The sequence below is a fragment of the Mercenaria mercenaria genome, chromosome 14 (genome assembly GCF_021730395.1).
Source record: "Mercenaria mercenaria strain notata chromosome 14, MADL_Memer_1, whole genome shotgun sequence".
NCBI classification, from domain to species: Eukaryota; Metazoa; Mollusca; class Bivalvia; order Venerida; family Veneridae; genus Mercenaria; species Mercenaria mercenaria.
The window spans coordinates 47,001,377-47,029,316 of record NC_069374.1 but is presented as its reverse complement, the minus strand read 5'-3'; the positions used below and the strand labels follow the sequence as shown (position 1 = coordinate 47,029,316).

The following is a 27,940-nucleotide window of genomic DNA, read 5'->3' as shown; positions in this document are numbered from 1 at the left end:
AGTTTTCTTTTTACCTTTTCAGTAAGAAACTATCTTACATTTGACGGAGAAGCCATTTATTGGACAGGTGTTTTTTGCATTGTACATGTATAACCAAGTCTTTGTCAGAAAGTAAGTTTTATTGTTACATCTGAATGTATAGTCATAAAAATTAAACATTCATAAAAATAACAATACTGAATAAATCTATAATAAATTCATTATAAAAATAAAGGACAACAAAAATATTCAAAATAAAAGTACATAAAAAATCGGTATAAATTTCAGATTTATACCAGATGGTAACACTTAAAATCTAATAATTGAGCCGCGACATGAGAAAGTCAACAAAGTGGCTTTGCGACCAGCATGGATCCAGCCCATCCTGCGCATCCGTTCAGTCTGGTCAGGATCCATGCTGTTTACTAACAGTTTCTCTAATTACAATAGACTTTGAAAGCGAACAGCATGGATCCTGACCAGACTTCGCAGATGCGCTGGCTGGTCTGGATCCATGCTGGTCGCTAAGCCACTATGTTGGTTTTCTCATGGCACGGCTCAATTATCTTTGTGACATATTCACCTTATTGTCGGACAAAAAAAAAAAACAGTATGAACCGGTCAAAAAAATCTTACTTTTTTTATCTTTATAATTATTGCAACCTTTGATAGAATAAATCAGCCAAATTATGTTATTTCTTGCTCATGCGTTTTACTAGGAGCAATACAGGAATTTTTTGCATCGCCCGATGACGAAATAGTCTTTTTCATTATCACGATGCATTTAAGAATCTCAAAAAGAGGGTTCTAAATTCTGCACTGCCTTCTATGATATATATTAATATGACATTTGAATACTGTGGCAAATATTCAGTTTTTCTTTCAACAGTGTTTTCACCTCGAGATAGCATTTAAATGACATTTTTATTCAAGAATATTTAACATTTCTCAATACTCTGAACACTTTTAAACGTTCTTCTATCTTCATTGAAATTATTTCACTACGAAGTAAGAGAGAAAACAGTAAGCATTGCCTCAACGATAAAGAGGGAAAGCATAAATTGTTGAGCAAGAATTTCAGGATTACAAGCGGAAAACTAGTTATAATAATTTCCGGAGAGAACAAGCTGCTGAGTCAAGGATTTTTCAAATACTGTAAGTGTTATATTTCATTATCACATTGTTTTCAAAATAGATTAGTTTGTAACATGATTCTGATAAATTCTGATTGGTCAACATGTCCATCACCGTTTATGTCGGCTTCTTCCATCATTTCCTCCAGCTCGCGCTCCGTGAACCGTATCCCGGCCTCTTCGCAGGACTTCTGCAGGTCATCATACGTTATAGACCCTTTCTTCACTGGAAAATAAAATCATGAAATGAAAAAAGTTTTAACAGTTGCATATACATGTAGTTCTAAAACAATTGTACTATTTATTTGAACGTCAAAACATGTTTCTGGCATTCATGTTAATCTTATATATATGAGTGAAGAGAAAATAATGAAAGTCGGGAACATGTTTTGACAGTACAAATAAATATATATTCAATATATAACCTTTAGCCTGCTGGCGGTAAGTGATCCTGCCTTGCGACCTGTGCAGACCAAGATCAGTCTGCACACCATGGGCGGCACTGTTAGCTATTCAGTCAGTAAATTTTCTGTGAACACCCCTTACAATAATAAATGGTATTGCTTAAATCGAATGATAGACCAGTCAACTTAAGAAATTTAGCAGACTAAAGGTTAAGTACATAATTATGAAATAAAAAGCACGGCAATATTAAAATGTACCTACAAAAATGTTTAGTTTTTGTTGGGTTTAATGTCACATCGACAGAAGCACAGGTCATATGGCGACGTTCGTTCTTTCTTATCGTGGTGGAGGAAGACCATAGGATCCGGATATTGTTTCATCATTGGTGGACACCTAGGCAGGACCATCGACCTTCCGTAAGCCAGCAGGATGGCCTTCTCACATAAAGAATTCTATGCCGTAAGCGAGCCTTGGACAAATGATTTGAAACTAGCGACCTTATTGGTTTGAATATTGGCTCAGGGAGTAGAATTTTTTATGTGCGGAAGCCATCACGCTGGCTTAATATGGAGGGACGATGTTTCTACTCTGGTTCCTGAACTTGATGAAACAAGTAATCGAGTAATGCAGCGGCAATACAAAAGTCTCTTGCCAGTGAAAAAAAAATACTCGACCTTTAATGTCTGACAACCATGGGTCATGTGCCCGACACGTAGTCTAATCATGGGTAAACTTCTATGTAGTACTAAAAATCCTTCGATGCAATTAATTACGTAATGGAGCAGAAACAAATTTTACTCGACTTGAACAGTGACATTGAGCAACAAGCCCAGATCATGTGTTGACACACTGTCTCATCAGTAGCATTAAGATAATCCAAAAATGCATATAAAAGTTATGGAGCAAAACAAAAACAATTTTTACTTGACCTTCAATAGTGACCTTGACCTACAAGCAACAAGAGGACCATGATGGTCCTGAATCGCTCACCTCTTCCCACATGACCCAGTTTTGAGTATGACGTCGTTTTTTCTATTATTTGACATAGTGACCTAGTTTTTGAGCTCATGTGACCCAGTTTTGAACTTGACCTAGATATTATCAAGATAAAAATTCTGACCCATTTTCATGAAGATCCATTGAAAAATATGGTCTCTAGAGAGGTCACAAGGTTTTTCTATTATTTGACCTATTGACCTAGTTTTCGAAGGTACGTGACCCTGTTTTGAACTTTACCTAGATATCATCAAGGTGAACATTCTCACTAACTTTCATGAAGATCTCATGAAAAATATGGCCTCTAGAGAGGTCACAAGGTTTTTCTATTTTTTATACCTACTGGCCTAGTTTTTGACCGCACGTGACCCAGTTTCGAAACTGACCTAGATATCATGAAGGTGAACATTCAGATCAATTTTCATGAAGATCCATTGAAACATATGGCCTCTAGAGAGGTCAAAATTTTTTTCTAATTTCAGACCAACTGACCTAGTTTTTAACCGCAGTTGACCCAGTTTCAAACTTGACCTAGATATCATCAAGATGAACATTCAGACCAACTTTCATACAGATCCCATGAAAAGTATGGCCTCTAGAGAGGTCACAAGGTTTTTTTATTATTTGACCTACTGACCTAGTTTGTTAAGGCACGTGACCCAGTTTCAAACTTGACCTAGATATCATCAAGGTGAACATTCTGACCAATTTTCATGAAGATCCATTCAAGGGTATGGCCTCTAGAGAGGTCACAAGGTTTTTCTATTTCAAGACCTACTGACCTAGTTTTTGATCGCAGTTGACCCAGTTTCAACCCTGACCTATATATCATCAAGATAAACATTCAGACCAACTTTCATACAGATCCCATGAAAAATATGGCCTCTAGAGAGGTCACAACGTTTTTTCATTATTTGACCTACTGACCTACTTTTTGAAGACACGTGACCCACTTTCGAACTTGACCTAGATATCATCAAGTTGAACATTCTGACCAATTTTTATGGAGATCCATTCACAAGTATGGCCTCTAGAGAGGTCACAAGGTTTTTCTATTTTTAGACCTAGTTTTTGACCGCACATGACCCTGTTTCGAACTTGACCTAGATATCATCAAGATGAACATTCAGACCAACTTTCATACAGATCCCATGAAAAATATGGCCTTTAGAGAGATCACAAGGTTTTTCTATTATTTGACCTACTGACCTAGTTTTTGAGGGCACATGACCCACTTTCAAACTTGACCTAGATATCATCAAGGTTGAACATTCTGACCAATTTTCATGAAGATCTCATGAAATATATGGCCTCTAGAGAGGTCACAAGGTTTTTCTATTTTTAGACCTACTGACCTAGTTTTTGACCGCACGTGACCCAGTTTCGAACTTGATCTAGATATCATCAAGATGAACATTCAGACCAACTTTCATACAGATCCCATGAAAAATATGGCCTTTAGAGAGGTCACAAGGTTTTTCTATTATTTGACCTACTGACCTAGTTTTTGACGGCACGTGACCCAGTTTCAAACTTGACCTAGATATCATCAAGGCGAACGTTCTGACCAATTTTCATGAAGATCTTGTGAAATATATGGTCTCTATAGAGGTCACAAGGTTTTTCTATTTTTAGACCTACTGACCTAGTTTTTGACGGCACGTGACCCAGTTTCAAACTTGACCTAGATATCATCAAGGTGAACATTCTGACCAATTTTCATGAAGATCTTGTGAAATATATGGCCTCTAGAGAGGTCACAAGGTTTTTCTATTTTTAGACCTACTGACCTAGTTTTTGACGGCACGTGACCCAGTTTCAAACTTGACCTAGGTATCATCAAGATGAACCTTCTGACCAACTTTCATAAAGATCCCACAAAAATTGTGACCTCTAGAGTGGTCACAAGCAAAAGTTTACGGTCGCACGGACGACGGACACTGTGTGATCACAAAAGCTCACCTTGTCACTTTGTGACAGGTGAGCTAAAAATAGCAAAAAAGTAATCGCAGGATCCAGATTTATGGATGAACATACGAAAGGACGAATGACGGATGAATATATGTGGCTACTCTTTTGTTCTAAGCCACGTAAAAGAAAAATAGCTACACAAAAGCTTACGGAATGAATGACATAAAAGAAAAAGTACAGTTACCTATTGTTCCTATAGCCACCTAAGTATGCAAATGTAAGCTCGGACAGGCGGACGGAGCGCATTCCTATAGTCCCCTCCGGGGTTCCACCGGTAGGGAACTAATAATACCTGTAGGATATCTGGGGATTTCTCTACTATCAAACGCTGGAACAAACTGATTGTGGTAAGGGGCCAAGGCAAGGGTTGCGTTTTTGAACATGGCATTCCCTGTTTGATATTTGTCCTTGCTTTTTGAACTGATAGTTGTAAAGGGGTTAAGGCAAGAGCTGAACTGATCGAGAAAAGGGAGTAAGGGAATGGCTGAACTGATAGTGGCAAGCGGGTCAAGTCAAGGGTTGAACTGATAGTGGTAGTGGTGTCAAGTGTTGAACTGAAAGTGGTGAAGGTGTCAATGGCAATGCAAGGGTCAAACTGCTATTGGTTATGGGGTCAAACCAAGAGTTCCAGAGTGGTAAGGGGGTCAATGCAAGGGTCAAACTGACAGTGATAAGGAAGTTAACACCAGTGTTAAACTGATAGTGGTTAAAGGGGGTGGGGGGGGGGGGTTAAAGACAAAGATTGAACTGATAGTGGTAAGGGTGTCAATGCCAGGGTTGACCTGACAGTAGTAAGGGGTTGAACTGATAGTTGTAAGGGGGTCAAAGCAAGGGTTGAACTGAGAGTGGTAATGGGGCAAGGTAAAGGTTGAACTGACAGTGGTAAGGGATTGAGCTGAACCAGGAAAGAGGGACAAAGCAAGGGCTGAACTGATAGTGATTATGGGGTCAAGGCAAGGGTTGAACTGATAGTGATTATGGGACCAAGGCAAGGGTTGAACTGATAGTGGTATCTGGGTCAAGGCAATTGTTGAATTGATAGTGGTAAGTGGGTCAAGGCAAAGGTTGGACTGACAGTGTTAAGCGGGTCAAGGCAAAGGTTGAACTAATAGTGGTAAGGGGGTCAAGAACTGACAGTAGAACGAACGGTGGTCAAAGCAAGGGTTGAACTGATAGTGGTAACGGGGTCAAGGCAAGGGTTTGAACTGATAGTGATAATGGGATCAAAGCAAGGGTTGAACTGATAGTGATAATAGGGTCAAGGCAAGGGTTGAACTGATAGTGGTATTTGGGTCAAGGCAAGTGGTAAGCGGGTCAAGGCAAAGGTTGAACTGATAGTGGTAAGGGGGTCAAGGCAAAGGTTGAACAGATAGTGGTATCTGGGTCAAGGCAACTGTTGAATTGATAGTGGTAAGCGGGTCAAAGCAAAAGTTGAATTGATAGTGGTAAGCGGGTCAAGGCAAAGGTTGAATTTATAGTGGTAAGCGGGTCAAGGCAAAGAGGATCAAGATAAAGCTACAACTGACAGTAGAAAGGTGATCAAAGCAAGGGTTGAACTGATAGTGGTAATGGGGTCAAGGCAAGGGCTGCACTGATAGTGGTAGGGCTGTCAAGGTAAGGGTTGAACTGACAGTGGTAAGACTGTCAGGGCAAAGGCTGAGCTGATAATGGTAAGGTAGTAAACGCCAGGGCTGACCTGGCAGTGGTAAGGGGATCAAGGCCAGGGTTGACCTGACAGTGTTAAGGGATTATTGAGCTGATAGAGGTAAGGAGGTCAAAGCAAGGGTTGAACTGACAACGGTAAGGCGGTCAACAAAAAGGTTGAACTGACAGTGGTAAGGGATTGAACTGAACGTGTAAAGGGGTCAAAGCAAGGCTTGAACTGATAATGGTAATGGGGGCAAGGCAAGGGTTGAACTGACAACGGTAAGGGGGTCAACGCAAAGGTTGAACTGATAGTGGTAAAGGATTGAATTGAACGTGGAAAGAGAGGGGGGGTCAAAGCAAGGGTTGAACTGATAATGGCAAGGGGGTCAAGGCCAGGGTTGAACTGACAGTGGTAACTGGGTCAAGGCAACTGTTGAATTGATAGTTTTTTGTTTGTTTTGGATTTAACGCCGTTTTTCAACAGTATTTCAGTCATGTAACAGCGGGCAATTAACCTAACCAGTGTTCCTGGATTCTGTACCAGTACAAACCTGTTCTCCGCAAGTAACTGCCAACTTCCCCACATGAATCAGAGGTGGAGGACTAATGATTTCAGACACAATGTCATTTATCAAATAGTCACGGAGAACATACGCTCCACCTGAGGATCGAACTCACGACCCGGTGATCCGTAGACCAACGCTCTACCTACTGAGTAAGCGTGCACTTATACTTCCTTGATATTGAGTTAGTTTTACAGCGACGTGGTACAGCGACGTGGTAGAGTGTCCGCCTTAGGTGTGAAAGCTTGGGTTGAATTTATAAAGGCAAGGGTTGAACTGACAGTGGTTGGAATGTAAAGGCCAGGATTGAACTGATAGTGGTAAGGGGTCAAGACTAGGGTTGAACTGATACTTGTGTCAAGTCAAGGATTAAACTGACAGTGGTAAGGGGGTCAATTCAAGGGTTAAACTGAAAGTTGTAAGGCGGTCAAAGCATGGGTTGAATTTATGGTGGTAAGAGGGTCAAGGCAAGGGTTGAATTGACAGTGGTTGGGAGGTAAAGGCAAAGGTTGAACTGACAGTGGTGAGGGGGTCAAGACTAGGGTTGACTGATACTTGTGTCAAGTCAAGGGTTAAACTGACAGTGGTAAGGGTTTCAAGGATAGGGTTGAAATGACAGTGGTAAGGGGGTCAAGGAAAGTATTAAACTGATACTGTGAAATCATTAATATTCGTGAGGGACTAATTTGCGTGGATTTCGTGGTTGAGCCAATACACGAAATTTAATCCCAATGAACAAGTAAAATTCCCATTCATTTTATATCCAAACGTTTAAATCCACAAATTCATACCCATGAAATTGCCGTTTTGACCAAAACCACGAAATTTCATGCCCACGAAATTAAATGATTTTACAGTAGTGGTAAGAGGTCAAGGCCATGGTTGAACTTATAATGCTAAGAGGGTCAAGGCAATGGTTGCGGGTTGAACAGATAATGGTAAGTAAGTCAAGACATTGGTTGAACTGATAGTGGTAAAGGTGTCAAAGCAACGGTTGAACTGACAGTGGTAAGGGGTCAAGGCAAGAGTTAATCTAATAGTAGTAAGGGTGTGATGACCAAGGTTGAAATGATAGTGGAAGGGTATCAAGGCAAGGGCCGAACTGACAGTGGTAAGGGGGTCAAGGCAAGGGTTGAACTGATATTGGTAAGGGGGTCAAAGGCCAGGGTTGAACTGATAGTGGTAAGGGTGACAAGGTCACTGTTGACCTTACAGTGGTAAAGGGTTGAAATAACAGTAATAAGAGGGTCAACACGCGGGAATGAACTGATACTGGTAATGGTGTCAAGGCAAGGGTTGGACTGATAATGGTAAGGGGGTCAAGGCAAGGGCTATGCTGATTGTGGTAAAGGGGTCAAGCCAAATGTTCGACTGACAGTGTAAGCTAGGAGGTCTATAGGCAAGGGTTTAACTGACAGTGATAAGGGGGTTAAGGTAATGGCTCACCTAAAAGTGTTAAGGGGGTTATTATGTACATATATGTTTGCTTACTGTGATCAAACATCGAAAATCCTTTTAAAATCTCATCATACATATCCCTGGAATCTCCTTGTCGGTCAATCACTGTCTCCAGGTACTCATTGAAATCCAACATCCTAGGATAAAAAAATCAGTGCCAATCATAAAAAGCCTTAAAAAATTTCATAAGATATAACTGGTCTGGTAAACTTGTATGTAAGTCAATGGTCTAGAAATTCAGTAAAAAAAAACACTCAAATTACTTCACTGTTGTATCAATCATCACAGTGTGTAATGTACTACATGATACTGTAGTCTCTGAAGCAACAGAAAATGAGTCTTTTTTATCACAATATTCCTCTGCTCCAAGTATTTTATATGTTATTCTCAGTCATTGAGGTAAAGGAGGTAACCAAATACGAATAAAAAGAATGCTCTCTGCTATGTTAATAAAATATTTAAATCTATCACAAATACCGTAATAAGGTAATTTTAAACCTGCTGCTAAATTTTACTACTTTTTAAGACCAAATTAGATTTGTAAATACTGGCCTTGTATAAATTCGCCACATAAAGTCAAGTACACTAGTAGGTCTTGTGATTTCGTAAATTTTGAAATTGTATAAAACAAAATCATGCGTTTTTACCCTAAATCTGTAAACTTTAACAGCAGTAAAAATGACCTGTTATATGGCAACAATGACCAAAAATAAGAAATAACAAGAAACAAATATATTTTTTTAAGTTCATAACTATAAAATGTGGTGGCAACATTAAAGAACAAGAGGGCCATCATGGCCCTATATCGCTCACCTGTTATCATTGCACTTGAGGACAAGAAGGTCCTCAGAAAAAATATCTAAGTCCAAAGGACAGGAAGAACAAAGGGAAGAAATTTAACCAAAACGAAAAAAAATTCTTACCAGGTACAGATATGTCAAAATACACCTAAAAACTGGAGGTACCATCCATGTTGTACCACAGAAAAGTGGTCTCGGTTTTTCCCTACGGCCAATAATAAAAAAGTTACTCAAAATAAGCTATTTATAGTAACGTAAAAGGGAAGTAATTAAAACAAAATTACTGTAAGTGAACAAAAAAAGGATCTGCCAAATTTCAGATCAGTATCTCCATTAGTTACGGAGATATACCCATTTTAATTTGAAATAAAGGGAGGTAATTTGATATAAAATCAGTCCATAGTTACCTACCCTGATTGGCTCAGTCCAACTAATGACAATAATGAAATTTAAAATATGTCCTATAAGTACTTACTGATATAAATCCATTTTGATTACAATCAGGGGAAGTAATCAGATATAAGATAACTCTGGAACCTACGATTGGATCTGATTTGTCATGGAATCCAAGATTTATTGTTGTTGAAGATATTTTGGAAGTTTGTATCAAATAAAACCATAAATGAAGTCTCTATATGGCTGCAAAAGCCAAAATAGCCATTTTTGGACCTTTAAGGGGCCATAACTCTGGAACCCATGAAGGAAGCTGGCCAGTTCAAGAAAGGAACCAAGATCTTGTGGTGATACAAGTTATGTGCAAGTCTGGTTAAAATCAAATCATAAATGAAGCTGCAATTGTGCAGACAAGGTCAAAATAGCTAATTTTGGCCTTTTCAGGGGCCATAACTCTGGAACCAATTAAGGGATCTGGCTTGTTCAAGAAAGGTATCGAGATCTTATGGTGACACAAGTTTTGTGCAAGTTTGATTAAATTCAAAGAAATTCAAAGTTCATTTTGGTACACAAAGCTATACATGTGGGCCAAATGTGAAGGCTGTAGCTTGAGAAATGTGAAAGTAGGTCATAAGGTCAAAATCAAGGTCAAATTTTATTTTGGAACAAAAAACTATGCCTGTGGTCCAGATTTGAAGCCTGTGACTTCAAAAATGTGAAAGTAGGTCACTAGGTTAATAACAAGGTCAAAGTTTGTTTCGGTACACAAACCTATGCATGTGGTCCAAATTGGAAGGCTGTAGTTACAGAAATGTGAAAGTAGGTCACCAGGTCAAGATCAAGGTCAACCTATGTCAAGGTTCATCTTGCCACTTAAAACCATACATGTGGTCCAATCTTGAATGATGTAGGTTATAGACATGAAGATTCTAAGTTTTTCCCTATATAAGTCTATATGAATCATGTGACCCCCGGGGTGGGGCCATATTTGACCCTAGAGGGATAATTTGAACAAACTTGGTAGAGAACCACTAGATGATGCTACATTACAAATGTCAAACCCTAGTCTGTGTGGTTTGGACAAGAAGATTTTCAAAGTTTTTCCCTACATAAGTCTATGTTAACAATGTGACCCAAGGGCGGGGTCATATTTGACCCTAGGGGAATAATTTGGACACTCTTAGTAGAGGACCACTAGACGATGTCATATACAAAATATCAAAGCCCTAGTTTTTCAAAGTTTTTTTCCTATAAAAGTCTATATAAACCATGTGACCCCCGGGGTGGGGCCATATTCAACACCTGGGAAATAATCTGAAAATCTTGCTCGATTTAATGCTACATACCAAATATCAAAGCCCTAGGCCCTGTGGTTTTAGACAAGAACCGTTCAACTGTTCCTGGCAAATTTGACCTTGACCTTTGACCTAATGATCTCAAAACTAGAAATTGCTTTTGTAAAAAAGTGCATGTCTCCCCCAATGCAAAGTCCTATAGGCAAGAAGTCAATAAGGGGTCAGGAGCAAAAGTCAAAGAGACACTGATGGTTGGCTGCAATAGGGATCATCTACTTGGCATGTCTAGTCGTCCCGCTTAGTTTCAACACTCTTGGCCTAGTGGTTCTCAAGTCACTGTTCAGGCTCCTGTGACCTTGACCTTTGATCAAGTGACCCCAAAATAAATAGGGGTCATCTTCTCTGCATGTCCAATCATCCTATTAAGTTTCAACAATCTAGGTCAAGTGGTTCTCGAGTTATTTTCCGGAAATGATTTTACATGACCAGGCCCCTGTGACCTTGATCTTTAATAGACTGTCCCAAAAATCAATAGGGGTCATCTACTCTGCATGTTCAATCATCCTATGAAGTTCCAACATTCTGGGTCAAGTGGTTCTCAAGTCATTGATTGGAAATTGTTTTCCATGTTCAAGCTCCTGTGACCTTGACCTTTAACAGAGTGACCCCAAAATTGACAGGGGTCATTTACTCTGCATGTTCAATCATCCTATGAAGTTTCAACATTCTGGATCAAGAGGTTCTCAAGTTATTGATCGGAAATGGTTATCAATGTTCAGGCCCCTGTGACCTTAACCTTTAACAGAGTGACCCCAAAAACAATACGGGTCATTTACTCTGCATGACCAATCATCCTATGAAGTTTCAACATTCTGGGTCAAGTGGTACTCAAGTTATTGATCGGAAATGGTTTTCAATGTTCAGGCCCCGGTGACCTTGACCTTTAACAGAGTGACCCCAAAATCGATAGAGGTCATCTACTCTGCATGACCAATCATCCTATGAAGTTTCAACATTCTGGGTCAAGTGGTACTCAAGTTATTGATCGGAAATGGTTTTCAATGTTCAGGCCCCTGTGACCTTGACCTTTGACGGAGTGACCCCAAAAACAAAAGGGGTCATCTACACTACATGACAAATCATCCTATGAAGTTTCAACATTCTGGGTCAAGTGGTTCTCTAGTTACTGATAGGAAATGGTTTTCAATGTTCAGGCCCCTGTGACCTTGAACTTTGATGGAATGACCCCAAAAACAATAGGGGTCGTCTACTCCAGCAGCCCTACAATCCTATGAAGTTTGAAGGTTCTAGATCAAATGGTTCTCCAGTTATTGATCGGAAATGAAGTGTGACGTACGGACAGATGGACAGGGCAAAAACAGTATGTCTCCCCCAGAGACCAATAGGAGTCATCTACTGGTCATGGCCAACCTCACTATCAATTTTCTTGACAATAAGCCTAAGCGTTATTGAGTTATCATCTAGAAACCGTTTTACTGTTCCTGGTCAGTGTGACCTTGACCTTTGACATACTGACCTCAAAATCAGTAGGGGTCATCTGCTGGTGATGATCAACCATCCTATCAAATTTTATGATCCTAGACCCAAGCGTTATGGAGTTATCATCTGGAAACCGTTTTATTGTTCAGGATCAGTGTGACCTTTACCTTTGACGTACTGACCTCAAAATCTGTAGGGGTCATCTGCTGGTGATGACCAACCACCCTATCAAATTTTATGATCCTAGGCCCAAGCGTTCTTGAGTTATCATCCGGAAACCGTTTTACTGTTCAGGGTCACTGTGACCTTGACCTTTGACATACTGACCTCAAAATCAATAGGGTTATCTGCTGGTGATGACCAACCTCCCTATCAATTTTCTTGACAATAAGCCTAAGCGTTCTTGAGTTATCATCTGGAAACCATTTTACTGTTCCTGGTCAGTATGACCTTGACCTTTGACATACTGACCTCAAAATCAGTAGGGGTCATCTGCTGGTGATGACAAACCACCTTTCAAATTTTATGATCCTAGGCCCAAGCGTTCTTGAGTTATCATCCGGAAACCGTTTTACTGTTCAGGGTCACTGTGACCTTGACCTTTGACATACTGACCTCAAAATCAATAGGGGTTATCTGCAGGTGATGACCAACCTCCCTATCAACTTTCATGATACTAGGCCCAAGCATTCTTGAGTTATCATCTGGAAACGGATTGGTCTACATACTGACCCACAGACAGACATCTGCAAAACAATATACCCTTCCTTCTTCGAAGGGGGGTTTAATAACTGAGATAGTCTGAAAGTGCATCAAAACTTTAACTACCTGAAATTCTTACTAAAAAGTGGAGATAATTCATGCAATATTGGTGTGAGAGCTATGGCCCTTGTGCCGTATGATGAGGGTGATGGCAAGAAATAACTATTTTAAGTCTGAAACAAATCCATTAAGGAATTACAGAGATAAAGAGAACGTGCATCAAAATTTAACCCAGGTGCGGATGTGGAAGGATGCTGACACCGAGTCGTCAGTAGGACAACTCTCCATACTTCGTAAAGTCAAGCTAAAAAATTGATATGCATGAAAAGTTCCACTTATTAAATGATCTACTAACCCAAGGCCTTTTAAACTTCCATCAGTTGCTAGTTGTTTGGCCTCTTCCCTTGACACTTTAAATCCCAGAGCTTTCATTGCACGTCTTAATTCTGGTGGAGCCAAATATCTGGAAAAAAATTATTATTTCAAGAATCTAAAATGTGTGACAGATTTTAGTGTTAAATTACTGATAATTCATTAAAACATGAGATTAAAAGTGTTCTTAACAAAATGTTTTTCAGCAATCAAACAAATTTTGACTATGTAGTGGTAAACAATTGAAAACTTTCACACCTGATCAGTTACATTTTTGTATTATTCACTTGCTCTAAGCATTTAATACAGGTTAAATATTAAAGCGGAACAATATGAGCATTTTTCAAGTAAAAATCCAGCTGGAATAGATGTGTGTGTAAAATTTAGGTTGGAAGAAATTATAACCCAATATATCTATGAGAAGTCAAACTGCATGCAGGAGTTGCTTCCCTTCAACCTCAGAAATCTCTACCTTTAGGTAAGGGAGATCACTGCATATAACATTGAAGAAAAGAACTATAATTCTATAAAATTTAATCGGATAACCTTATTTCTAACGCATCAACTTCAAATAATTATGCGGCATTATTGCTAATTTAACACATTTTTAGTCAATATCTTGAGTACAGTCCCTTTAAAACAAGAGCTGTCCGCGCTCGACTTTTCTCAGTGCTTGACAGTCTGAATTTGAGCTTTGCCAGTAAGAAAATTCCAAGTTAAAAAGGGACATAACTCTGTCAAAATTATAATCAGAGTTATGGGAATTGTGTCTCCTGGTGTAGACTTTGATAGTAAATAACTATTTAGAGTTTCAATTGAGTCAAAAGCTTTAATAGTAACAGAAATATTTGACTTTTAACAAAAAGTTCTAAGTTAAAAAGGGGCATAATTCTGTCAAAATTCAAATCAGAGTTATGGGGATTGTGTCTCCTCCAGGTGTTGACTGTGATGGAAAATAAGTATTTTAAGCTTCAAGTAAAATCTTAAACCAAAAATACTAAGTCAAAAAGGGGCATAATTCTGTCAAAATTCAAATCAGAGTTATGGGAATTGTGTCTCCTGGTGTAGACTTTGATTGTAAATAACTATTTTGAGTTTCAAATAGAAAGCTTTAATAGTAAAAGAGATATTTGACTTTATCAATTTTTTAAAAAAGAATTCTAAGTTAAAAAGGGGCATAATTCTGTCAAAATTCAAACCAGAGTTATGGGGATTGTTTCTCCTGGTTTAGACTTTGATGGTAAATAAGTGTTTTAAGTTTCAAGTCAATTAGCTTTGATAGTAACAGAGATATTTGACTTTATCAAAAACTTTAACCAAAAGAGTAACAGAGATATTAGACTTTACCGAAATCTTAAACCAAAAATACTAAGTTAAAAAGGGGCATAATACTGTCAAAATTCAAATCAGAGTTATGGGAATTGTGTCTCCTGGTGTAGACTTTGATTGTAAACAACTATTTTGAGTTTCAAATAAAAAGCTTTAATAGTAAAAGAGATATTTGACTTTATCAATTTTTTAAAAAAGAATTCTAAGTTAAAAAGGGACATGATTCTGTCAAAATTCAAAAGAGTTATGGGGATTGTTTCTCCTGGTGTAGACTTTGATAGTAAATAATTATTTTAAGTTTCAAGTCAATAGCTTTGATAGTAACAGAGATATCTGACTTTATAAAAAACTTTAACCAACGGCGACACCGACGCCAACGCCGGGGCGAGTGCAATAGCTCTTCTTTTTCTTCGAAAAGTCGAGCTAAAAATCAAGTGTTAATTAACAAAGTTATATTTACCCATCATTATTCAAGTCAAAGAGTTCAAACACAACTCTAAGATCTCTTATCTCTTGAGGAGTAAGATTGTCGAGTATTCTTGTAGAAACCTTCACACCATGTATTTCTTTTTCATCTACAGGATGTGACGTAAGAAGTTTCACCAACTGTAAAATAAACCCAGTCCATACATGTCTACATGTAATAACTTTAAGTCAAAAGAAAAAATATTTCTTTTACTGTACATACCCTTATGAATATCCTAAGTGACATTGTTTATTATTAAGCATTTTTTAAAATCTTAATTTCATTTGTCTAAACATTATGGATGGTATTAGATTTAGACCTGTTCACTGGGATATCTTAAGGTCTAATAATCAAGAGGAGGAATATTTTGCGTAAACACTATATGTTTCAGTTTGGCTACCTCACTGTATTTACACGTCTGCCATTACACTCAGTACAGCTGACAGTGCGGTTGGTCGTTATCAATCACGTGACATGAATCGGAGCCATGTAAATTTGTGTAAACTTTAGGGTGTGTTGTTTAAAACAGTGACAAACTTGTGTTTTGCCGTTTATTCACATAAACATCAACTGAATGGAAGGAAAAAATGGATATTCTTTCCCAATATCTTATTCTTAAAATTTCACTAAATTTTTTTTTTTTTAATAGTTAAAATGCAATTAAAAATCGCTGCCTCTTTGCCCAGAAATTGTCGCAGAAGACTCAACACAGGAAAGGTACTTGCTATGTTGTACGTAGAGGAAAGATATTGACCGATACAAAAATTATCCCAATATCGTGGCTCACATACAATTAGTTGGACTAGACTCTGGGTCTAGAGGTCCGCTTACTGGACCCCTTGCCACAGCAGCAATTGTATTTTGGTGAGAAAATTATCTACCCAGTGTAGGACTCAAACCTACAACCCCCTGCTTGCAAGTCAGGTGCTCTACCAACTGAGTTAACTGGGCTCTTGGCTTACCAGAAGCCTCAAATCATACAGCCAGTTAATGTACTAGTCATTTATTACAGAGGCCAATTGTCTCAGCCAGTGCATTGATGAGGAAAAAGGGCTTGTCCCTGGTATTAACTAAATGACCGGGTAACATATAGACTACAAAACAGTATCTGTTGAAATGTCCAAATGAACTAATTTACACACTTGCTCTCCTGGTTTCGGTGGTGGAGGAACATAGGACGGTGCCATTGGATCTACAGGACCCGGGGACGAATCAGTAGATTTCTTCCCTGATTTCTTTTTGCCTTTCTTGCCCTTTTTCCCTTTTGAACCTTTCTTTTTCGGCATAATTTTTTCTTAATTGAAAACACCTGGTCAACAAAAACAATTAGCCGCCATTTTGACGCTCTTTTGTTGTTAGATGACGTCACTGAATATTTGCGATTTTGATTGGTTAAAAATATGTTATTTATTTCACACGTCGTGAAAATTCTGATTTATAAATCACAGCGTGTTTATATTACGGTGCAAACTGCACGTGAACTGCGGACAAGAGTATCAAAACAGCTGAAATAGTGCAGGTGAACGATATATCTTTGCTTGCACTGGTTACTTTTGCACAATCTTGTATGACTTGCTCTATTTTTAGCTGATAAATATTTAAAATATTCCGTGACCAAGCAACACAAGCCAATTAAATGTGAGCGTAATTTTCACGTGCATTCCATTCCATTTACATATACATCTTTCACCCAACCGTCGATTTCCAGCACAGGCACTCGGTTGCACTAATAACATTTTTCCTATATTGGCTTGTACCTACTGTTTGTTGGTTTGAATATGTGCACCAGTACTCCCTGTGTTCAAAAAGTTGATTTACTCAAAGAAGTATAAAATACACAGAATGGCAACTGGCTGTAATCTCGCGTGAGCTCGTGTCAGAGCGTGATTCGGCGTTATCTTACTAAAAACAAACATCGGCGAGCATGGAGTTACAATTTTTACATTTAAAACTACATTTAAAATACATGTTAGCTTCTAAAACAAAATTAGTTTAATGTGAAATGGTCTTAAGACACGAAGTACATGTTTTTTTTTGCCATCGAAAGAAGCGTGGTCATACGGTGATAATTATTTTACCGATGAATAATTGCTTTCCCATACAAAATGGCGCGTGGAGAAAGCGCCACTTCCGGTAAACGAGATCTCGTTTTTTTGTCACGGGAGGTTGGCGAGATTTGCTCTATATGCCTTTCAAGTTGCCAATCTATTTATTTTTGTAGCTCTTTGATTTACTGTAAAGAATCCCTTTTATAAATAATGTTAAACAGGCTGGTAACATTGCCCGATCGGGCTTATGACACAAAAAGTAATATTTCTTGAAAAGTAATGAAGATATTTCTTTCAAACTTGGTCCATTTATTAAGCATAACAGTTGATACAAATTAGAACAAAAATAACTTGGTTGCCTTCAATTTTGGTAGAATTATTTCCCCTTTTCAAATTTTTATGACGCATAATTTTTGAAGTCCAAAAAAATATGTTCTAATGCTAAGTTTAAAACAAAAAAGGGTTCAATGGCTTTCTAATGCTCTAAATTATTGCGCTAGTACATGAATGTATACATTTTACTCTGCTTTCACTTACAACATTATAGAGAAATGTTAGTTCTAAAAAAAATGCCTCATAATAGAAACAAAGTATTTACCCTAAATATATAGAATAAAGGTATTGGCGCACAAGTTTGGGGCAATAGAAAGCCATTGAACCTTTTCTGCTTTAAGCATTGCATTAAAACATTTTTTTTTTGGACTTCAAAAGTTATGCATCATAAAAATCTGAAAAGGGGAAGTAATTCTAACAAAACTGAAGGCAACAAAGTTATTTCTATCTTGATAAGCATCATATGTTATGCTTAATAAATGGACCAAGTTTGAAAGAAATATATTCATTATTTGTCAAGAAATATTACTTTTTGTGTCGTAAGCCCGATCGGGCAATTAATGTTACCAGCCTGTTAAAATTTTAGGATTTGGTATATAATTCAAATGTGTCTGTTGAGGCAATGTTAGTGTGTGGCTGGTGTATGAGGGTAATGTAGAGACCGTACCATAGCTCTTCGCATACTTTGATTTTTCAAACTAAAGAGATTTTTACAAGTGCACCGGTTACGATGTAAATGTAAACAACGGACTCTGTCTATGAAACTTTGAAATGAATGAATGACAGTCGATCTTAGTCATAATACTGATTGACAGTGAATGCTAATGACTCCATGTGTTGCAGAAAGGTATTTAGTTTGTAACTGTAATTTCCCATCAATTGAAATCCTCTCAAAACTGGTAAAATAATTACTTATATTTGGACAAAGCTGACCATCTTTGCCGTTTGACAGCTGCAAAAAGGGCAAATATAAAAGATTCAGTGTAAGTACAGGCCTCGATCTTAACCTACTTTTGCTAGTAGCCAGCAGGGCTACCAACTTGTGAAATCAAGTAGCCCGACCAGGTTTCTGGTAGTCCCGTTATGAAAAAGAGAAAAATATATTACAGTCTTCGCCTTAATTTTTTTCAGCACTTGTCCTTTCGGGCAAGTAAGTTAAGAAAACCACTTGCCCGAAAACATTTTTAATTGCCCGAAATCATTTTGTTTATAAATATGATGTATTTTAGTTTATGCTTGATTCAACATTCAGTTATTTAAATGGTAGGCAACTGAATACGGATCATGTGTTTGGTCTCCATACTTAAAGAAGCATATAAAGAAGTTAGAAGACATTCAGAGAAGGGCGACTAAGCTCGTTAGATCATTGCAAAATTTACCATATGAACAGAGGTTAAGAAAACTTGGTCTTGTGACTCTGGAATATCGAAGGGATCGTGCCGATATGATCCATATTTATAAATCAGTTCATAATCTTGATGATTTGAAGTGGGACAGTTTGTTTTCATTGGCTCAGGACGATTTGCGTGGACATTATCTGAAGTTTAAAAGCAAAAAGTGTAAACACAATATGAGATTAAATTCCTTCAGTCAGAGATCAATTTCTTTTTGGAATAATTTATCAGAAGAAACAATTTCTGCAACTAATCTAAATCAGTTTAAATGCCTACTAAATGATGAGAACTGGAATACTAAGAAATTCAAGAGTAGTTGTTACTAAGCGCAGTATGAGAACATTGATTTAAAAATACTTATTTAGAGAAGAGGATTGTATGATGAGGAACTTGACAAGAGGGGCCATTAAAGCTTAGGCTAATACTACAGCCCTAGACACAGGTAGATCACAGGTAGGTAGAACCTACCCACACTATCCGTGGGCAGGCTAAGCCAACGTAAGTGGATAACCATGTTGCAATATTCAAGTAACTAGCAGACAGAAATTATGGGAGAAAACTGTAGAAAAAAAGTAAGACCTATACCAGTATCTAGTTATATGCCAGGCGTGGGGTTCAAATTTGCACTACCCTTCTAAAACTTACTTTTTTTAGCCAGGGCCTTTAAAATATAGTGTAGCTGTTCAAATTTAACTGCAATAATGGATCAGCCTGGTTAGTCCCCCCTGCCCCCAACCCCCCAGAAATGTTGTGCTTCTGGTGGCATGGCCAAAAAAAGTAGGGTCGGTAGGTCGGTATTTTTTTTTAAGCATTATTATCAAGTAAATGTAGCCTATTATCACAGTCCGGGGCGACATGGACACAATAATCATCATCAACCCACCCGTGTTTAAAGCGAAAAAAAAACATTAACAATTATTGGTAATTATTCTGTTGATAAACAAGTAATTGGCCTTGTTTTCATCATCAATTAAAACCCCCTCAAAGAGCTAAAAGAAGTGTGTCGGTATCATGGCATCTGAAGTGGAGATCAAAGCGGTTTAGTTGCCCGAGATTGTCATGGCATTACGTCATGTTTTCGCGCCATGTGGCATATCACTGTCATCTACATCTACGTCTACGTTGTACGTTATCCACTGTCTGATCATACGGCCTCGGTTCTTTAAATTGCTGAGAAGAAATCAGTAAAAAAGTATCTTCTTTATTTTTTTTAAAAGCGAATGTGCAATATCCCGTATAAACTGACAGGTAAATGTGTCAAACGATAATAGTAGATATCCTACCTCTGTGACCTATTTGCCCTCAAGGAATTTACATTATTGTTTGAAAAGAATATCTGACATAGTGTCGAGTCAAAAAAGACATGTACTAAAATTCATTTACTTATTAAACTTATTAAAAACAACAGCGACATCATACTGCTTTATTTTAAAACAATCATTGTTTTTATTTATGTTCACGAGGTCCCGTAACCTATTCATCCGCACTTGCAGAAATCTGTTTGCCAAAAATCGTTTTACTCGATGTATTTAAATTGCTGCCGCTTTTTAGCTCACCTGTCACAAAGTGACAAGGTGAGCTTTTGTGATCGCGCAGCGTCCGTCGTCCGTCCGTGCGTCAGTCCGTCCGTCCGTAAACTTTTGCTTGTGACCACTCTAGAGGTCACATTTTTCATTGGGTCTTTATGAAAATTGGTCAGAATGTTCACCTTGATGATATCTAGGTCAAGTTCGAAACTGGGTCATGTGCGGTCAAAAACTAGGTCAGTAGATCTAAAAATAGAAAAACCTTGTGACCTCTCTAGAGGCCATATTTTTCACAAGATCTTCATGAAAATTGTTCAGAATGTTCACCTTGATGATATCTAGGTCAAATTCGAAACTGGGTCACGTGCCTTTAAAAACTAGGTCAGTAGGTCAAATAATAGAAAAACCTTGTGACCTCTCTAGAGGCCATATTTTTCATGGGATCTGTATGAAAGTTGGTCTGAATATTCATCTTGATGATATCTAGGTCAAGTTTGAAACTGGGTCACATGCGGTCAAAAACTAGGTCAGTAGGTCTAAAAATAGAAAAACCTTGTGACCTCTCTAGAGGCCATACTTTTGAATGGATCTTCATGAAAATTGATCAGAATGTTCACCTTGATGATATCTAGATCAGTTTCGAAACTGGGACACATGCGGTCAATAACTAGGTCAGTAGATCAAATAATAAAAAAACCTTGTGACCTCTCTAGAGGCTGTATTTTTCATGGGATCTGTATGAATGTTGGTCTGAATGTTCATCTTGATGATATCTAGGTCAGTTTCAAAACTGGGTCAAATGTGGTCAAAAACTAGGTCAGTAGGTCTAAAAATAGAAAAACCTTGTGACCTCTCTAGAGGCCATACTTTCAAATGGATCTTCATGAAAATTGGTCAGAATGTTCATCTTGATGATATTTAGGCCAAGTTTGAAACTGGGTCAGGTGCGATCAATAACTAGGTCAGTAGGTCAAATAATAAAAAAAACTTGTGACCTCTCTAGAGGAGATATTTTTCATGGGATCTGTATGAAAGTTGGTCTGAATGTTTATCTTGATGATATCTAGGTCAAGTTTGAAACTGGATCAACTGCGATCAAAAACTAGGTCAGTAGGTCTAAAAATAGAAAAACCTTGTGACCTCTCTAGAGGCCATACTTTTGAATGGATCTTCATGAAAATTGGTCAGAATGTTCACCTTGATGATATCTAGGTCAAATTCGAAACTGGGTCACGTTCCATCAATAACTAGGTCAGTAGGTCAAATAATAAAAAACCTTGTGACCTCTCTAGAGGCCATATTTTTCAATGGATCTTCATGAAAATTGGTCAGAATTTTTATCTTGATGATATCTAGGTCAGGTTCAAAACTGGGTCACATGAGCTCAAAAACTAGGTCACTATGTCAAATAATAGAAAAAACGTCATACTCAGTTCAAAACTGGGTCATGTGGGAAGAGGTGAGCGATTCAGGACCATCATGGTCCTCTTGTTCATTATTTAAGATTTTTTAATTCTGTTTTTTGTACTTTCTTGTCAAAAGTCTGAATTTTATGACCATAGTATGTGTTATTTATTTACTTTTAGAAATAAATAAATAATTAAGATCGCGCTGTTTGAAACTACAATTAATTTCATGAAACTTCGATCGTTTTTATAGAATTTTGCCTACATTTCTGTCGACATCTTATTAAAATCATTATAGAATTCAAACTGTATTACTTCTTAAGCGGTACTGAAAATTTGAAGCGTTTTTTGTGTACGTGTCGATAAACATAAAATTTAAGTAACGGCGAAATGATAGGTCGCACATGCTCGTGGAATGGAAAATTACTGGCATGACACTTTGATATCTTTTTTACGATTCGCGGGTAAATTCCAGTCAATCCAGGTAATTTTTAGGGATGTAATTTCTAAATTTTGTAAAGTTACTTTATATATTGCAAATCTGAAGTCATCAATTCATGCATAAATATACGAAAGCTATTATTTAGAATGTTCATTTCAGATTCATGAAGTTCTTTTTGTAATTATTGTGAAAATTAAGGGATTTAAATTTCGGAAAAATGGCCGACCGCTGTTATGCGGACCGAAAATATCGTTGTCATTTAAAAGGAAACATCAGATAAATTGGTGAAATTTCACGCTTTTATTATTAACATGTTTGAAAACTTAGTAGCCCGACGGACTACCCAGCTTGGGAAATTCGGTAGTCCACCTGAAAAACTGGTAGCCTCGGGCTACCGGGCTACCGTCAAGATCGAGGCCTGAAGTAATATTTCACTGGTACTACCAGTTAGTAAGTTCATACCCTGAACAACACATCAGAGAAATTTGGGCTGATTTGACCGATTATGACTTTGGCAGCATTAGATAATATTTTTTCTTTACACAAAAAATGTCGTAAGGTAACAAAGCGAATATGCCGATAATCCGGAGTTCACCCATTATTGTTCCAGTTCGCACAATGTAATCCAGCAATTAAACTGCATAGCTATTAGCTACTGCTGTTATAGGGAAGTGGTAGTGTCTGCCTTAGGTGTGAGAGGTCCTGGGTTCGGATCCCAGTTAGAGCTTAACTATTTGCATTCTGCTAAAGCATAGTTTTGCTGTTGATAGACTGTTCCAGATGTTCTAAATTTTTAGCACACAGTATCATGGATTATTATTTAGCAATCCAGATCAAAGTTGAATGTTAAATCAAATGCACCCAATTAGAAAATATTCACTATATTATGTCCCTTTGATGTTTATGCTCTCCATCTTAAAGAAGAGTTACATTTCCTTGATCACAAAATTTTCGTTAACATGAACATATTAAATGCTCATAACTCCACACTTCTGGTTAAAATATTGTCTATATTTCTGTTTTTGAGAAATATATGGACATTTGTTTTCATTTCAAAGCTTTTTAACTTCAAGCGTATGATTTGAAAAAACTTAGGTACTATCTCTAGGTAATGACTGGTTTTGCAAAAGGTTTTGAACCACTAAATTATTTTTGGCTGTTGAGGGTTGAGCATGACCTGGCTTCCTAACTGTTGTCTTTTTTTAACTTATAAAAATAAGTGGATTACACAAGGTCAAAAACAAGCTCACTACATTAAATCATAGAAAAAACCTTATTGACAATTGTTTTAGTAACTGTGCCACGATGAATTAGTGGCTTTCTACCGTTTGTGAAACCAACTCAAGCTTAGGTCAGCAGCTGTAGTTCTGTTGCATATAATGGCGGAATGCCATGCCTTGTATTTACAGGGGTTTTATTTTGGCCATTTTTATAGCCGTTACTCGGCTATATTCCGAATGCCATAAAGTATGTATTTTTTCCCAAAATGAGTGCAAAAATTCCCAATCTGCATTCTGAAATTTTTTTTTATCAAAATTGCACAAACATTGACCAAATTGGACGATTTTGTAATGGAAGTATGTTAAAGAGGTTGTACAATGTGAAAAAAAGTGTATGGGAAAGTGCTATTTTACACATCCTTACTGTATGCTATGGGACTAAATATTTCCCAATTTGGAACATTTACGCATCAAAGTTCCCAATTTTGGGGGTATAGGCTATGTTCCCAAATTGGCTAGAAAAAACCCTGATTTATATCTATCCTTAGGCTTAATTTTTAAGATTCTTTAAAAAGCGAATTCTGGACATACTGTTATTTTTTTTATACTGAGAGAGTGTTACTTCAGAGGTTAAAAGCAGTAAACATTTCGTACTTGCCCATTTACGTAAAACTACAATCAGTGCAACCAGGTGCCTGTAATTTCCGGCTATCACTGGGCAAGGTACATCCACAGTTGACTATTCATTTGGTTAATTTTTAGTGAACGTCCCTCTGAATAAAAAGAAGTAAACATGGTAAAGACTGCCCATAATTTTGAATTATTAACCAGTCAATTTTAGAAAATTAGCAGAGTAAAATGTTAGTATTACTGTAGCAGTGAGTTACATGTATATCTACTACTACAAGCATTGCCCCATTGTCAGCCTCAATCTGTTTGTTGTAGGTGTGCCAGACAAAACAGTATTCCAGTGTTAGATAAGACTAAGAGTATACTAAAGTAATGAATTCCATTATATCTTTTTGTAGCCTTACTCATTTTGCGTATCGAGATGACTAATTTTATGATCTGACAACCCTGTAAGCCTTACCAGTATCTACAGCAGGAACCTGAAAAGTGGATAATTATGTGGGAATTTTTAGTTCAGAATTGGGGGAAAAAAACGCTTTTTTTAGCTCCAGGAATGCTTTCCTTTATCAGAGGAAGCTTTATTATATAAATTATAGGGGAAGAAAAAGCCCTGGAATATGTTCTAAATGTCATTTTATACTAACTTGAAATGAATGTGGTTGTGGAAAATAACAGAAAAAAAAACTTTGAAGTTTTATACTGAAAAGGTTTAAATTAATCTAGTTTTCTTGTAGAATATGCAGCTAAAAACATAACATGTATATTGTTTTTTCAGATGTCCTCGAAAGTACTTGTACTTGGTGGTGGTGGTCGAGAACATGCATTGTCCTGGAAACTGGCACAGTCACCAGAGGTGAAGGCTGTATATGTTGCCCCTGGTAATGCCGGAACTGCCAGATGTGGAAAGGTTGACAATGTTGGTAAGTAGCATAAACTCTAAAGGCTATGAATGCTTTATAAATATGATAATCAGTATGATCATGTGGCATCATGCTTGTGTCAAGATGAAATATCTAGAGCACTGCTGAAGCCATTAAAAAGATAAAAGAAGAGGTTTGAAAAGGTTTCCATTCTAGCAGTTTTGTTTTCCACGGGTCTGTTACACTACTCATGAAAAGAGCATAGAGCCATATTAGCATGTAACAGATCATTCTGCTAATGAGGTTGTTCATAGCAAGTGAATGTAAGCGTGTATCAGCATTTGAAACATTAGAATTGACACTGGGTTATCGTGACTAAACTTTTAAAAGTTGGTTCAACTGCATCAAAACTGATTTCTACCAGTTCCATTCTTTTTAAGTTTTCAAACTATATACATGTAAAAAAAAATTATTTTTTTCACTCATTGGAAAGTTAACCTGTTAACCATCTATATATATAATACTTTGTAACCTGTATAAAAAGTTTTCACTTATCTTACAGTATTGAATTTGAAGGATTTTGATGAAGTGAGTAGATGGTGTAAAGACAATGAAATAGACCTTGTAGTTGTGGGTCCTGAAGATCCATTAGCTGCAGGAATCTCTGATCATCTAACTGCTCAAGGTAGGTACACTGAATTCATTGTTATTAAAAAAAAAGAATAGGGCATTCATTAAGACATCCTTTGCCATTTCGCCACTCTCTTATAAACACAAGGGTGCTGCTGAGGCCGAGTGACTTGTGATCACTTGCTCTGGACCTCTTTGGGTTCAACAAGCCCTGGACATGTTGTTAAGCACTTGAAGCTGTCCAACTGGCTTGCAGGTCACTGGTTCTGCCTAAGTACTAGTTCTGGTACAGATTCCATTAAAACTGGTTAGGTTAGCTGCCTGCAGTTATATAATTGAAATAATGTTGAAAACTAACACTAAATTCAAAGCTAACAGGTCTACCCATGTAATGCTAGAAAAAATGCTGGAAATGCACCTTAGGTCTTCCTCCATAATTAAAAGTTGGAAAGTTGCCATATGACCAGCATTGCCTGTGACTAAACACTAGACAAAACCTGTCCTCTTAACTCAATAAGGAAAGTGCAGATCTATAGTTTGTGGGTTTGTAAGCTCGATCTTCCGGGGAGGCGTAAATTCTCAATGATGATTTGATTACTGACATTGTATCTGAAACCATTTGTTGTCCCGCCCTCTGATTCATGTGGGGAAGTTGACAGTTACTTTTGGAGAACAACTTGTACTGGTACAGAATCCAGGAACAATGGATATGTTAACTGCTTGCAGTTACATAACTAAAATACTGTTGAAAAATGGCCTTGAACTCTAAACAAACAACATCCAACAAAATAAATGGACAAATGACTCAAAAGCAGGAGTGGTGTCTAAGACTTATTAGAGACTTTGATTGCAGGAATATATTTACCAACATTATTGATATATTGAGTGCTTAGCCTCAGAGCCTATCTTACTTTAAATAAAGCCATTGCTATTGGAAAGATAGATAAGCTTTATTAAGAGCCCTGAATATTGTGGATATTGAAGAAAGACTCTGTATTAAAAACACATTTATAAATATGGAGTTTTTGGGAAATGTACATACTTGTCTTTTAAACTTTTAGCAATGCTTTGGTCAAAGTTAGGAATTAAACTTCCAGTTATGCGTTACATACATTTGTATTAATGACAACAACATAAAAACTTTCTGGCAGACTTGTATTTCATTACAATGATTTACCGTATAGATAATCCTTGATATCTGTTTTGCTTTACATTTTAAAGAAAAAAGTTTTCTTCCTAACTATTTTAGGCTATCATTAAAAAATCATTTGTTTCCAGTAACACAATCTACTTGTGAAAATGGAAAATGGGACCCAACCTTTTTTTCTGGCCAGTTAGATGAATATTTTTTGCTGATATGTTTATACAAAAACAGAAAATTTTCCCTACCTAGTATCTAGCCACACGAACAAACTTTGGATGGTGTTATTGCAAGCAATCTTTTAATTACGGCCTTATAGAGTACTTAATAGGGAATTTTTATCTCAGATTTGCGGGTTGGGGGAGATAATTTTTAAATTGGAAACATGACCCAATAATGGTATGTTACATGTAATTGTAATAAAATAAACCCTGATTTTTATTTCGCTTAAGCCTTAATTCGTACTGAGAAAACTGGACATCTTTACGGAAAATGTAGTTGTTGGATAAATAGGGTGATTTGAGATTTTGTACTTGTATATGTGATGTGCTTCCAGGATTTGTGTACAACATGTAATGACCTATGCATGCTGTAAGAATTTAAAAAAAACAGTGTAATTTTAATAGAATATAGAAATTATTTGACAATGTTTTGCAGATACAATTAATGGTATACCTAGGGATTAGGTAACTATTTGTACACATATATACGTACATCCACAATTATTGATATTTCAGTCTCTTTCATAACTGTCTTTGTAGGGGGCAATTTTTGGTTCTAATAAATGTATGTTGTGTGTACACTGTAAATTCAATTTGCAATATTTCTATATTTAGGTATTACGTGCTTTGGTCCAAGCAAAGAGGCATCTCAGATAGAGTCGAGCAAGGAATTCTCAAAGAACTTTATGAAAAGACATGATATCCCCACTGCCAGATTTGCATGTTTTACCAATGCCGAGGATGCCATTAACTACATAGAAAGGTGTGAATTTTAACAATATGTAATAGATCTAAATATAAAATTCTTTTTGTCTTAAAAGCATGTTAAATCATGTGTGTAGATACAGTGTAGAAATTCATGTGCTCTATATATCCTTGTACATACTTTGGCTGTGATGTTTAGAATTATTACTGCTTTCAATGACGTGAAGTAATGTAATCCAATATTTGGGGGTTGTTTCCTGCAACATTTGTTTCTAATGCAAGAACATTCACATGTAAATATTTTTGTAAAGACAA

At 37.1% G+C, this 27,940-nt stretch overlaps 2 protein-coding genes across 3 annotated transcripts in view; one reads left to right on the top strand and one right to left on the bottom strand.

Moving 5' to 3' along the window:
- Window positions 1-100: 100 nt before the first annotated feature.
- Window positions 101-16,429, bottom strand: LOC123527449 (uncharacterized). Its single transcript, XM_045306907.2, has 5 exons — window positions 16,212-16,429; window positions 15,064-15,209; window positions 13,258-13,365; window positions 8,186-8,289; window positions 101-1,338 (listed from the first exon to the last, which is right to left on the bottom strand). Exons 1-5 carry the CDS (start codon window positions 16,353-16,355, stop codon window positions 1,166-1,168), a joined length of 675 nt encoding a protein of 224 aa, XP_045162842.1. The 5' UTR covers window positions 16,356-16,429; the 3' UTR covers window positions 101-1,165.
- A 70-nt stretch (window positions 16,430-16,499) lies between these two features.
- The window catches only part of LOC123526837 (trifunctional purine biosynthetic protein adenosine-3-like), a 59,036-nt gene continuing 47,595 nt past the window's right edge, over window positions 16,500-27,940 (top strand). For both annotated transcript variants that reach the window (XR_008367086.1, XM_053523411.1), the window contains exons 1-4: window positions 16,500-16,588; window positions 24,844-24,988; window positions 25,491-25,613; window positions 27,536-27,683. Coding sequence is in view for 1 of the 2 variants with exons in the window: in XM_053523411.1 (XP_053379386.1) it covers window positions 24,844-24,988; window positions 25,491-25,613; window positions 27,536-27,683 (416 nt within the window). In the remaining variant the exon portion in view is untranslated. The remainder of the gene's footprint in view (window positions 16,589-24,843; window positions 24,989-25,490; window positions 25,614-27,535; window positions 27,684-27,940) is intronic.

Bases quoted from the DNA above. Each gene is read 5' to 3' on its own strand.
- LOC123527449 (XM_045306907.2), bottom strand. From the start codon at position 16,355: ATGCCGAAAAAGAAAGGTTCAAAAGGGAAAAAGGGCAAGAAAGGCAAA. The intron at 15,210-16,211 runs GTGTGTAAATTA...TTTATTTTACAG, and splicing joins CACCGAAACCAGGAGAGCAA to TTGGTGAAACTTCTTACGTC. The intron at 13,366-15,063 runs GTAAATATAACT...ATTTTTTTCCAG, and splicing joins TTTGACTTGAATAATGATGG to ATATTTGGCTCCACCAGAAT.